Below are 13914 nucleotides of genomic sequence, written 5' to 3' on the forward strand. Positions count from 1 at the left end.
TTTTGTCTATGTGAGCTGCTTTCCCACATTCCCTTCCAGAACAGATCCTGTTACAGCTGACCTGCAGCCTGTGAGCCGTCCCCACAGCTCACTGCACCTCTGTCCAGGGACCCTGTGGTGAATTAGCATTGAGATGTTACCAAGAGGCCCTCTCCAACCAGTTGTTTTGGTTTGCCAAATGTCATTTTTGCACTTTTGAGAGCACAGGGAAAATTTGGGGGTGCTACAATTTGGGGCTCAGTATGGGGTTTTCAGCCCTACAGAGATCTGGCAGATGCCTTCTGTGGGGTCCCTTGCATTGGTCCCAGGGTAGGAAGGTCTGCATGACACTTGTAATATACCTGAAGACACCAGCTAGCTTTTCCCAGGAAGAAATCAATCAAAACCATAAAAAGGAGGGGGAAAGGTGCCATTTCCCTCCATCAGAAGAAAATACTGTGTTATGTGAGCTGCTGTAAGGAGCTGGGTAGGAGCTGTTTCTTGTGCTGCAGCATGATAGGAGATATGTACCACTTCTTCAGAGGCTCTCAAAACACTTTGCAGGCTTTTACCATTCCTGTAGCCGCCCACAGAGACTTGCTCAGAAAGCTGCCCAAGTTCAGGCTGTGCCTGTGCTGCCAGAGCTCAGCAGCTCTGTCCTGGCAGACCCTGCACTTGTATTTCCTATTTTCTGGGTGAGGTGTCGGGCACTAACAAGGACAAGGAGTCACATGCTGGCACAGCTGCAGAAGCAAGAGTTTCATCAGGCAGCTTCTCTGGAAAAACTCGGCTTTTCCCCATGGCCCTGTGTGCATAAATCAGGCTGCATTTGCTTCACAGTGAGCTGAGCCTGGATTTAAGGAGCTGGTTTGTGGATCCTGGAGAATCTGAGGCCACTTCATGTTTTTACTGAAGTATGAAAGTAAGTAGGTATCAGTGTAGAGCTCTCTGTTTTATTTTGGGCCCTGTTGATGACATGCTGTCCTTTCACTTTTCAGTACTCATCCCGTGCAGATGGCAGAGGATCCTTCACAAAGAGTTGCCAAGATGCTCTGGGACTGTGGCCTCCGTGTGCCAGGTGGGAATCGGCTAAATGAGTCACATTCAAATGGCAGGAAGGCTTTCCTCACGTTTCAGAGGGGAGTATCTCTTAGATGCAGTGTGTACTGCTCTATGTTGTTCTTTCCTGCTTGTGCAGATCCAGGCAGACAAGGCAGCATCACTTAAGCCCACTTTATTAAAGCTGTTGTGGTAACACTTTCTCACAGAGTTCAGAAACCTGAGGGTTGGATACTGGCTACTGCACCCACGAGCAATAATCCAAGGCTGGTTCTTTTGACAGATGACTTTCACATTTCAGCTGTCTCCCAGGCAGTAACTTTATGCCCCTGACTGGGCCTTGCTCTCCGAGCAGAATGCTTCCCTGGGAACTCTGCCTGGACAGAGGTGGCAGTGCCTTGGGCACAGCCGATTGCAGACTCCGACCCCATTAGCCAAAGCTTGACACCTTATCTGTTCTCCAGCTGTCTGGGAGCCCCAGGCAGCAGCCAGAGATGGCAAGATAACACTGTGTTGGAGAGCTCGGAGGCTTGTGTGCAAACCAGCTCTCTACAGGGTCCTGTTGAGCAGTAAGGGTTAAACCTTCACTTAAGGTGGGAGAAATGCCAGAAAACATTTGCCTGACTACAAAACCCAGGGGGGAATGTTTCTTTCTAATCGGGTTCCCAAAGAGATGCAAAGCAAAAGCTCTTGGCCTCTGCTTTTGTCATCACACATCCCCTCCCTCCTGCCCTACCTCGTCCCTTCGGCATAGGGCAGAGCCTTCTGTTAGAGCTGGGCTCAGCAGGATTTATACCTGCTGCTGTAAATGGGCTCAGAGCAGAGCCGTGTATGTCACTGACTTACACGTGTCAGATCCACTCTCTCTCCCATCCCTTTCCACACCCTCAGCCTCCAATTTGCCAGTGAATTGTTAGACACCAGCACATTCACCCTGACTTCCCATCAAACTGCCTGAGGGCTCTCCATGGATGGACAGATGAGGGTAATGTGCTAAATTCCCCCTTTGCTAGGGATTAATTTCCCGGGGATTGCTCCTATTAGCCACACTTTCCAGCAATAGTAACAAATTCACTTCTTTTTCACTTTTAAAACCTTTCCAGTGCAACTAGAATGGCTGGGAGAAAGCTGGTTGTTAACTAGTCATGGGTAATTAATGGCTCCACCTTCCCCATCAATCAGCTGGGAGAAGCCAAAAGGATTTTGAGTACTGGTAGCAAATGTGTGTTCCCCAGACATGCTGATACGCACTGTGCAAATGAAGTGGCAGCAGGAGACCATCTCATAGCCTTTGTGGAAGAAGCAGTAAGTCATGATACACATCCCACGCTCCTGTCAGGTGAAGTCTGAAATTCCCAGTGCTGCTGCTGCTGTTGTGCGGTTTCTGACTGTGTGGGATGTTGATTCATCTTGCTGCTAGCTTGAATCTGACCCAATTTTTGTTCTATTTTTCCTTTTCAGATTCTGATTATGGTTGTCTTTTTCCGCTTTCTACAATTAAAATACTAGCATTAGAAAAGCAGGACATGGAGGGGGGAGCAGATGCGATGCTAGCTTTCCTTCTGTAGCAGAGCAGGAAAGCATTTCTGAATCCCATTTTGTTTGGGTCTGGTAGTGGCTGTGCAAGTGCAAGCAGAGATCTGACCTTGATACCGTTTCAGCTGACCTTTCCCCTTCTGATTTATTTCTCCACATATTTAATAAACAATTGCCATTTGAGCTACAGGTTTACATTTCTCCACCACATGGTCATCCTCTCCTCAGTGGTACTGAGACTCCACAGCTCTGGATGTCTCCAAGTTACCTGAGGGAGAAAAGCCTGTAGTCTTCTGTATTAACCAGTGGTTTAAAAAAGATGCCAGCAAGGCTGGATGTGGTCCTTCAGAGGTGCCAGGAGCCTGTGGACCATCTCTTGCTATAAAGCCCTCCTCAGGACTTCCCAAATTCTCCAACCCTTTTCTTTAAAACATTCTTCCTTGCCACGCTGAGCATTGGCTTTTCTCTCCCTGGCTAGCACTGGGATGCCTAAAATCCCATATACCACTGGAAGAGAGTCGGTCCCTGCTCTGATTAAGCTCCTTTGTCCTCTTTGCATGCCCTTGCATTGCCTGCTCCAAAAGGCAGTAAAAACAGAACTGAAGCAATGTTGTTTGGGTGTAGAAACTCACTAAATAAATTCAAAGTTTGTTTTGTACATCAGACTGAAGATTAGATGTCCCAGGTAACATCACTGACAAAATAGAGAAGACTTTTTTTTTTTATTTGGAATAAATCTAGACAGTAAAAGAAATGCAGCCTTATAGCAAGTTCTTTGAAATGAACAGAGCTCCTAAATTTGCTGTGCAGGACCCAGCAATGGCCCATTCAGACTGATATCCTGCTTTTGACCTCCACTTTTTGACTGTCTTGGCCCTGTAAATGTTAGTACAGCCATTTCTGTGTGTGAATGCACAGAACCCCCTGCCTCTTGGAGGTGCCTGTGTTGTGCCCTGGAGCTTGAGCCTTGATTGCTGTCTCTTAGCACTTGTAAGCACTTATAAGCACAAAAGCTAATGGTCACACTTGCAGAATAAACTAATTAAGGGAAAATGCTCAAGCCCTTCGATTTCTGCTCAGCCTTCCTTGGGTAAGACCAGCGCCTTGAGAAAGGCATAACCTCAGTGCCTGATCCTCCTGGAAAAGAAGTGCAGTTAAAGGCTGGGAATGCAGAAATTGGGCAGATGAGTGACGTTATACCATCAAATGTGTTTATGTTGTTGGAGAAGACATCTGTGGGTGAAGGGATGTGTTGCTGCAGCATTCTGGTTGTGAGAGCAAACTTCACACAGACTGTTAATCACCCATTTGGGAAGGAACAAGCTCCATGCTGTCCTGATTCTGATACCAGAAATCAAGAGTAAAATGATTCTGTGTGCTGAAGATGAGAATTATCATAAACCCATGGAATAGCCAAAGAGAAATTCTCCCTGCTTGCTGTTTAAGGGATTTGTTTTTATTTTGTAGCTAAGTCCTCAACTGATGTTTCCAGTCTTGTCTCTATTTGTTTAAAAGTGCGTTAGCAGTAAATCAAGGTGCATTTCCCCTGTAGGGTTTCCTGTATGTCAAAGCCATGTTAATTCTCTTTGATTTTCTTCCCCTAGCCCCAGCCATTGCTGCAGATCCTTCCTCTCTTTGTCCCTTTGGACATCAAAGGCTCACAAGGGGACAGCCCTGGCGGGAAGCTCCTCCCTGCTCATTAGCCTCCATAAAACAGGAACTCACCTTGGCTAGCTGTGCTTGGAGTCCCATCCTCATCCCGCTCACTCTTGACACTGGATCTCGGAAGGAAGGGCTTGTGCTTGCTTCAGGAAATCAGACCTGCTTTTGAACTGGACTATTTTGGCTCCCCTTGTAAGAACTCTGGGGCTCTGTTGGCCGTGCAAGCTCCTCGACGTCACAGTACATGGAAAAATGCAAGCTTTACCAGGTAAGTGAAGGACTCCTTCCCTTTTCTTACTGCATGGAAAGATCCTAGACTAATGCCAGAAAAGGAACAAGTGCTCCTGAAGGGCTGCCAGCATTTATAGAAGAGTGCATGGGGCTGGAGAGGATCTAAAAACTGGGCTTTTTTTCATAGGAATAGATGAAAAATGGTGCATTTGAGTGTTTTTTGAGAGCCTTAGAAGATCTTTTGTAAGCTAGCAAAGGTTTGCTCATAATTGTGCCCAAAACTCACTTAACCCACATCACCTTGTGCAGTGTGACCCTTCAGCTGAAGGCTGGAGGTGTTATTTGTGTATTGTCTGCAAAGTACTGAGTTCTTCAGGTTGAAGGCCACAGAAGGTTTGGAAATACTTGTTATGCTTTTAATAATAGTTCTGATACGAACTGTCTGGTTTTGGGTTTTTTTTCCTATTTCCTATGCCCTTTGAAAGTATGAACCCCAAGCAGGCATAGCCGACTTCTTCCAGGTTCACACCCAGCACAGGATTTTTGTGATTTCCTTAGGGTTTCATTATGTTTTCCTTCAATCTATCTCATAGCATGCTGTTAATCTCTTGTGTGGAGCATGACTGGATTTGGCACAATGACAGATATGCCTTGGGACACTAAGGGCCAGCCCAGAGGTGCTGCATTTGTCAGTGCAACTGAACCCTAAGTTTACTCTGGGTTTTACTCTACATCAGAAGAAAACAACCGGCTCAGGTTTAGGTGTGCAGTTTGTAGGCACATCAGAGGTGACTGGGCAGTCTCAGCTTCCTTTCTCTTCCTCTGCAAGATGTTGTCTCATTCATGAGCAAAATACATATGCAGTGATTTAGATTATTTCCGTCTTTGCTTCTGTTTTGGGTTTTTTCAGTCCCTGCTGTGTTGATCTGATTCATGCTGATTTCTGCCACTTGAATTTTGAGCTGAAAAACAAAAGAGCAGCAATGAAAAAAATATAGACTGTATTGTGGTATTTTCATGTTAAAGATTCAAAATATTGCAGTGTTCACCTCATTTTCTTACTGGGTTGCTTCTGGTATATGACCCCCTACAGCAGAAATATTCCAGGTGATGACTGGATGCATCTGAGAGATGAAGCCGTTGCATTTGTGGAAACAGTGTACTTTTGCCAAAAAACTCTCTGGATCTGAGAAATGAGGTTCCCTCCAGAGGGTTGGGGTGTTTCTACTGACATTTAGAAGATCAGAGAGCATGGGGAGGGTTTTTTTTGCTTGTTTCAAAGATTAATTTATTAGATAGTTTTGTATATTGATGTGCATTCCTCCCTGGTGGACACTGGATAGCTGTTAGTGTTGGGCTTCACTTGGAAGATAGCAGCAACAAATGTAATAATAACTGATTTTAGTCAAGGTAAGCATAGCTTTTTCCCTTATTGGAGGTTTCCCAGTACTGCAAATCCTATCCTGCACATTTTGGGAAGGCTGCAACAAATTTTCTGATATTGTAACATTGTCTCAATAATGAGGCAGTGCAATAGGTGAGGCAATTGTACTCTATCATCTTCTATCCAAAGGCCTTCCTCCTGAAACTACTGAATTGTCTCTCATTTCTCCTTCTTTCCTTTCTGTCCCCAAGATGATAAAAAGATATGTACAGCTCATTCTAGATACAGAAACTGTAGCACAAGGTACTCCTGTTGGTACTGGGACCTTCAAATCAAGCACAGAATAGATTGAAGATCTCTTAATTTTCAGTGCTTTTATCATAGCAGCTTCCTACCTTTCAACCTCATCTGGAATAAAAAACATGTTTTAGAATGGGCCACATATGATGTTACCAGCACAATGATAATAGTAATATTTTTTAATAAGTAATACTAGAATTCCTGGAAAAGATTTGAATCTCTTTCAGATAATAATGGTTTTAAAACCAAGTTGCACAGGAGAGGAAACCATAGAAGTACAGCTCACACAGGTTCCGTTCAGTGCTTGGACACTCTGCCCCAACCTCTCCGTGCCATAAGTCCAACACTCAGGCATCTCTGTGGGAGGATGAGTGCATGAGCCTTGCCATCAGTTACACAGGCACAAACTAGGAGGGAAAGAAAAATCCAAACAAAATTTGCAAACAAAATCCAAAGTGGATCCTACAAACAGATCCATCACTGCAGGATCCCGCTGAAGCTGTGTGGGTCCGTTCACCAGCTCACACCATTGCTGGGGTCCAGGTCCTCATGCAGACTGTTCACGTCCTGCTTTTCAGCCTCAGCCTGTGCACACAAAACCTGCACGGTGAAAGGCGTTAACTACATTTTAAAATCTTAGCTGCAACATTTATTGTCCCTGTCTCCTGCAGCATCGTGCTCCTACAAGTGTGTTGTGGACTCATTTTGGTAAAAACCAAATTATAAGATCGGCCTTTGATTTTTAATTCAGTGTTGAACTCCTTTCACTTCAATTCCTCTCGACTTCATTGGAAATCTCCCCTCATTAAGGACTCCTGAGATCTGCCTTGTTGTATTCTCGTTTAATGGCATTGGAATTTGCTTAAAGAAATGTTAATTCTAAAATTCATTTGGGGAAGGAGCAAGCATCTGTCTAGCTAATCAAAATCTGTTTGCATTTATTTGTGACTGGATGGCTCCTGTGGGAAATCAGCCCAATTTTATTGTAACTCCTTTTGATACATGTGCTGCACTGAGCTACCAAATGCATGGTCTCATGGCAGCTTTCATGTCTTTGCAAGAGGATATGGGGGAAGCTTTAGTAAGAAGATGTTAACAGGCTAATCTTGGTGAGCAAACTAGGTGTCACTTCTTGGCCAGTTCATTAATGTTGGATCAAAGCAGAAAAAAGGGTAGAGTATTTTTTTTAAATGCCTAAAGACCTCTACAAACTGACAAAGTTACATTTTAATGTTATTTACTTCTTAATACTGAGGGGAGAACTGCTTAGATTTGTACTGGGTTGTTTAGGTGGAAAGATTTGTGAAAAAAGCTAATTTCTCTGAAAATAGTTGTCTACTTTTTGTGAAAACTCTTTTGAAGACATTAGTCAGGAAAGCTGTAGAAGGTGAAAATTCCCTTTTTTCTGCTATGCTCTGAATAAGATCTGATCAGGCTGAGAAGCAGAAAAATCAACCTTTGAAGCAAATAGCTGTGCCTGGCTGCTAATGCAGCACCCAGAGAGGTCCTGCTGGCCCTGTGCTGGGACAGCACTGCTGCCGGGGGTGTCCCACCGAGCAGGCTCCTCATCCCTCGGCCAAACCTCAGGGCAGTGTTCCTAAAGCTCTACTGGGTATGAACTCAGCCCACCAGAACTGTACTGGGCCGTGTTCTGGCCTAAAATGGAACTGGGCTTTTCAGTATGGCAGCAGCAGTCTTGCCTGCCTTACAGTATTGTTGAGAACACCTACTGGGGGTTTTTAAGGAGGTTTTTATCCAAACAGCTGTACAGAGGTGGTTGCTACCATCAGCACCAAAGGCAGTTCCTCCAGAATGGTTTCCCTTTCCTCTTCCCCAGGCCCACAGTTGGTCCTGTGCCTCCAAGAGGAAGTGCAGGCAGATTGCAGCACTGTGCCACGGTGTGTTACTGAAGAGGCACATTGCATCACTCTCACAGGCTCCTCAGTGGTCCCCATCTCCACTTCCAGTTTAGACCAGCCATATTTCAGAATATAGTCTATCCATAATCTATCTCTGTCACCTCCTTTTCTTGCCTTTGCATACATTTAGGACTCCTGTCTGTCTCATCTTTGTCTTCTGGGGGGATTTTTCACCTCTGCGACCACCTACTTGTCATTTTCCCCTATTACCCACTGGTGCACTTAAAATCTTTCCAGTCCTTTCAGCTTTCATTGTATTCTCTTGGTAAAGTGTTTTGTGTAACCCTGATCATACCAGAACAGTAGATTGTGGCTACCTGCCAGTATGGGTTTTGTAACAGTGGAATTTAGACTGAGTTGGTACAACACACAGATCCTTACAAAAGGAATTACCAGCTAAAGACAAACCTGTTGGAAAAGGCTCTGCACCTCTGAGCCTACTAAGTAACAAAAATCCTTTGAAGAAAAGTAACAGTTTTTAAGAGGTTTGTTGTGGCACAGGCTTCCCAGCCCGAGGGTCAGTTCCCCTCCTGTCTGTCTGCAGTCACGGTCTCCTCTCTCTAGACGTGAAAGCGCCGTGTGAGGCCCTTCCTTCCCCCAGCCTGGAGCCCTTCCCACAGAGCTCCATCGTGGTCACCCTCGAGGACATGGGGCTCTGGATGAAGTTTCACCAGATAGGCACTGAGATGATCATCACCAAATCTGGCAGGTAAGGCGCACAGGACAACTGCCCACACACACACCACACCCTTCTGAGCTGTTATCAAAGTCTCCAAGTGCTCATTTTTCAAATGGTAGCCCTTAAACTGGTTTTGTAGCCAGTTATGCAGATCTCCCTGATCCCGGCAGAAGAATTGCACTTTCAGGGTGTTATAGAAGTCCAAACTGTGAAGTGCAAAAGGTCACTGTGGGACTGACATGCTGAGAAAATTCCTGTATCCTTATCTCACCACTTAACAGTGGTGTTCTTCCTGTCAGTTGGAGGTTGCTCTGGGAAGTGCCCTGGGCTCCCTTTGCCTGGGTCACGGGAGGCAGCAGCAGTTGAGCAGTAAGTGCTTGGGTTTGAGTCTGTGTTTGCAGACAAGAACATGGCGCAGACTCGTAACGATCTGTGTGTGCAGACTCCTCTAAAGTATAAATGAGTCATGTACTGTGGAGCTTGCAGTGAAAGAAGATGGAATTGTGAAACTGTAAAGTATTGTGTCAAAGCTGCTGTGAGCTGGAATAATCCCTTTGGGTAGGGAGGTAGCTGTCAAAGCTCTTTTGCAAAGTCAGAAGTTAAAAGTAGTGGCAGGGAGCACGGGAACAGAAAGCTGGGTGTGCTCTTAGATGAGAGCGCGTTTTCTACCCACGCTCAGATTTAATCCATCCTCCAGGTCTGTGAGAGCTGCAGCAGGCCAGGAACTATGTACAGCCTCCAAATAGTTCCTTTTAAGTTTCCCATAGTTGTATTAGAGGAATTGGAAGAACAAAAGCAGCAACAGTGTCAGGCCTTCAGTGACTGCTGCCCTGTTAGTGTCTATCCCATCTAAACCCATAGGACTAGACAGTCCATCAAAAAGATGGACAAATGGTCAATGGCTGGCTGGAGAAATACTGCTGCCAGGGCTTTGCACAGTAGCGAGTAAACATGACATGCTGCTTGATCATTAATAACCACTTTATAGAGAAATCTTTATACTCTATTTTTTATTTCTCCTTCAGACGAATGTTTCCACAATGCAAAATCAAAGTCTCTGGCTTAATCCCATATGCCAAGTACCTCATGCTGGTAGATTTTGTGCCAATGGACAACTTCAGGTACAAGGTAAGTACTTTAAATAACAGAATTTATGCTGTGCTTTCATCTTTGTTTGAAATAGATTAATCTTTATGCTTCACTTGTCACACTGATAAATAAATTCTCTTTGGACAAAGTTCAGAAGTAATTGATGGATTTTATGCCTCTGTGGAGTTATTTGTCAGTTTTGCTTGGGGAGAAGCTGGAAAGGTAACTAATTTTCATTGTAAGCAGTACAGTTCTAATCATGATTAATGTCAGACTTTTCTGGCAGCCGTTGGGAGAAAAGGAGGGAAAATGAGGCCTAAACTTGGAGCTGATTTGGTAACATGATCATGGCTCGTAAGAGAGAATCTGTTACTTGTGCTTCAGAGGAGTGCACTGGATTGACAATGAAGCAAACTTGCCGGGGTTTTCCTGTACTGAAAGCATTTTCTTTTAAGCTCCAGATTTCTGCCTTTCCCTTCACAGTGGAATAAAGATCAGTGGGAAGTTGCTGGAAAAGCAGAGCCCCAGCTCCCTTGTCGCACCTATGTCCACCCAGATTCCCCAGCTCCTGGCAGCCACTGGATGAAAGAACCTGTCTCCTTCCAAAAACTGAAGCTCACTAACAACACTTTGGATCAACATGGGCATGTAGGTTGTGCTGTGCTCTCTTGGAATTCATTGCAGACGAACTCTGTGGGAAATAAGCAGGATTTGTGAGAAATTAGATCATGTAGAAATTAAAACGTATCCAAGTGCCCTTTCTTCCTCACTCAGCCCAGCCCTCATGCCCTCTTAGCTCCCTGCTAGGGAAGGCGTGGGTCTGTACTGTCACTACAAGGGGCTTGGTGGAGACCCCAGTCCCAGCAGGCATCCCTGGTTTGAAATGGGTATCCTGGGAGTCTCCACAGGAGATTTGCAGTGTGCTGGCAGTGTTTGCACATGGAATCCTTGTCCCTTGTCTGTCCCAGATCATCCTGCACTCCATGCACCGTTACAAGCCACGCTTCCACATTGTGCAGGCAGATGACCTCTTCAGTGTCCGCTGGAGCATCTTCCAGGTGTTCAGCTTCCCTGAGACTGTGTTCACCTCTGTCACTGCCTACCAGAACGAGCAGGTACGGTGTGCAAGCACTGCTTCTGGATGCACTGTGAAATGCTGTCCGTAAAATTCTCGTAAAGGAGGGTGTCTCCTTCCTGTCTGCTCATCCTGGGCACCTGTGATGGACAGTGGGAAGAAATAGGCACATTGTGGTTCCTGTGGAAAAATCTACTCCGTGATGAGATGAGTCATGCACCTTGATGGTATTGAGTGCACTGTCAGTGACACACAGAACTCCAAATGCAGTAAAAAGTATGGCTGCAGGTCCAGATACAGATACTCACCCTGCATATTTCTCTAGTCAAATCCCTGCTGACCCTGGTAAAGTCACTTCTCTCTGTGGGTCAGTTTCTTATCAATAATGGGAGCTGCTGGGAGAGCTGAGATACTGTGGCAAGGCCATGTCCAAAACTCTCACACAGTTTATCTGTTGTGATAAATACTGAGGTGAAGGTCTTGGAACAGTGAAGAACCCAACCAGTAACTGTGATGCTGAGTCTTGTTCCTTTTATTTAAAGATTACAAAGCTCAAGATTGACAACAATCCATTTGCTAAAGGTTTCCGTGAACATGGGAAGAACACTCGAAGGTAAACTGTTTTTTCATTTTAATTTATTTATAGCTGGAGTTCACTTGTGAATTTTACCCAAAGTCTTTGAGCAAAACTCTACCAGCCAGCTCTGCTGAGCCTGCTGCATTGTGCACACTGCATTTGCCTGTATCTGGGAGTGATGTCCCTCTGTGCAGCCTCTTCTCAAGAGACGTGGGGAGTGGGAGGTGACAATTCCTACAGAAATGTGGGAGGTGTGACAAATTTGAGACCTGCATGTTGGAGCTAGACTGGAGTCTGACATGTGAATAGCAGTGATAACAGGAGTCCACAGCAGATCATTTGGTCTCTTGGAGATCAGCTTGATTCTGACATTTGGAAGCTCCCTTGTCTGCTTTTCCTGTGAGTGGAAAAGTGTCTCTTCCAGTGGGAGATTTTGTCTGCAAGACGGAAGATGGATACCAATACCAGTGAGATCTTCTGCTTGGTCTGAGGGCAGCCAGTGGATGAGATGAAAAAAAAAGCTTAAATTGAAACCCCAGACTGGCAACAGAGAAGGAAAAAATGGAGGTTTTTTCCAAGCAGAAAATGTTGCTAAAATATCTGAGATTTTTTTTTGCGTTATATTATGCCTGAAAAAAAAATCTCATTTCCTGATGAAAAAAGGCCAAAACTGACTCTTTTTTACTTAAACTTTAAAAATGTTATTGATTTTATTTCTTCTCCTAATAGCATTGCTGCCTGTATATCTAGGCAAAAAACGTCCAAGCTATCCCCATGTCTTGTTTCCTTCTAGGGAAGGACGAGCCAAATGCCAGAAGCCCAGTCCAGCCAAGAGCCAGAAGAGGAAGTTGCCTGAGGAAAAGGAGCCTGGTGCTGAGGAACGTGGTAATATTGATCACAACAAACCCAGAAAATGATATTCAGAAAGGTTTTAAAGCTAAGTCATTCCTTGCTTCAGCTCATGGTGCTGCTTGCAGTAGCACAGCTAAGGAGAGAGGGCAGGACTGATCACCGCAGTATCTGGGCAGAAAAGAGCTGGAAGGGGTTATTCCCTTAAGACAGAAGGACTGCAGGAGGTGTTAGCGTGTTTCCTTCCACCATCCTGTGATTACTGCAACTGCCAATAGACCATTGTGAGCTTTGCCTCCCTCTTCCCCCTCCTCATTCTTTTCCATTCTTTCTTTCCCTGCTTTGAGTCAGATTTTGAGAAGGATGAGAATGTAGATGTGAAGGAAGAGAGTAACCCCGTGGTGGTCAGCAGTGGATATCCCTTCTGGGGCTCGGAGCAGAACAGCAGCCAGGCCTTCCCTCCAGCCTCACCAGTGCCTGCTGACCAGAGGGAGGGTCTGGCTAGAGAGCAGCAAGTGCCAACGCCGTCCTACCAGACATACCGGTGAGTCCTACCTTCTGCTCCAACACCACCCTTTAATTGGTGGGGGTTTGTCTTCTTCTGCTGGGTATTTCCTAACAAAAACAGCTAGTTGGGAGTAGGGGGAGGATGCCTTTCTGTTGGATAGCACACGTGGTTGAGAGATGGTAAATTAGCATGGAGATAGGTCCAAGGATAGCCTTTCTCTTCCAGTTCAAACCCACTGGTTCTGGGCATACTCATGTCTTTGTAATGTTCTTTATTCCCCTGTCGCAAAATGCTCTCTCAGCCAGTTCTGTGTACTACAGAGCTTGCCTGTCCTTTGGAGGAAGTGTTGGAGGAGTGGCAAGACTCCAGTGATTTTTCCTTCCTCATTGCAAAATTTGGTGTGAGTGAGCCCAGACTAGAATTGAGCCAGAAATAAGGTAGTCTGGATTCACCTTCTCTGGCATTTCATTTTTCTGTGGGTGTGAGTGAGGCCTGGGCTAAAATCCACAGTAACAGTAAGATGAAGCAGTAGGCAAATGGAAGAGCTTGCCATGCCTTTCCCCAGGGGATCTGTGTGGGTTTTCCGTGGTTTTCCACTCTGGAAGGTCCGACTCGCTCTTTTCTCTGCCCTTGGACTCAGGTTCCACGAAGCTGGGGACAGCCAGCAGCTTCCCACCCGCGATGCTGCGACCTTGAACGATTTCCGGGCAAGGTGCCACGCCTTGGATCTCACCACAGTGCCCGAGCACGACTCCAAACAGCTCCCAGAGGGCTTCACCAACCTGCCCCCACTGCCCCCACCTCTGCCTCCTCCCCAGGACTACACAGGAATGGTGAACATGGCTCTGGACTCTGTGGGGAAAGCCGGGGCCCGGGCGCCCATGTACAGTCCCTATGGCACCGAGCAGGGCCTCGGGCAGTGGGTGGTGCCTTCCCACAGCCAGTACAGGGCAATGAGCTACTCGGCCTTCTCCACGGAGTACAACACACAAGGGACTCCGGGACATGCCCATAGCACCATGGCAGAGTGGAGCCAGTACCCTCTGTTCCCCTACGCCTGCTGGTGA

General features: G+C 45.9%; 1 protein-coding gene across 1 annotated transcript; it reads left to right on the forward strand.

The window, feature by feature from the left end:
- Nucleotides 1-4488: 4488 nt before the first annotated feature.
- LOC309579872 (T-box-containing protein TBX6L) lies at nt 4489-13914 on the forward strand (the record flags this gene model as incomplete). Its single annotated transcript, XM_082293425.1, has 9 exons — nt 4489-4504; nt 8635-8779; nt 9775-9877; nt 10322-10486; nt 10807-10953; nt 11456-11526; nt 12284-12375; nt 12691-12883; nt 13488-13914. 9 exons carry the CDS (start codon nt 4489-4491, stop codon nt 13912-13914), a joined length of 1359 nt encoding a protein of 452 aa, XP_082149551.1.

Source organism: Coloeus monedula (genome assembly GCF_965178545.1).
Source record: "Coloeus monedula genome assembly, chromosome: 18".
NCBI lineage: Eukaryota > Metazoa > Chordata > Aves > Passeriformes > Corvidae > Coloeus > Coloeus monedula.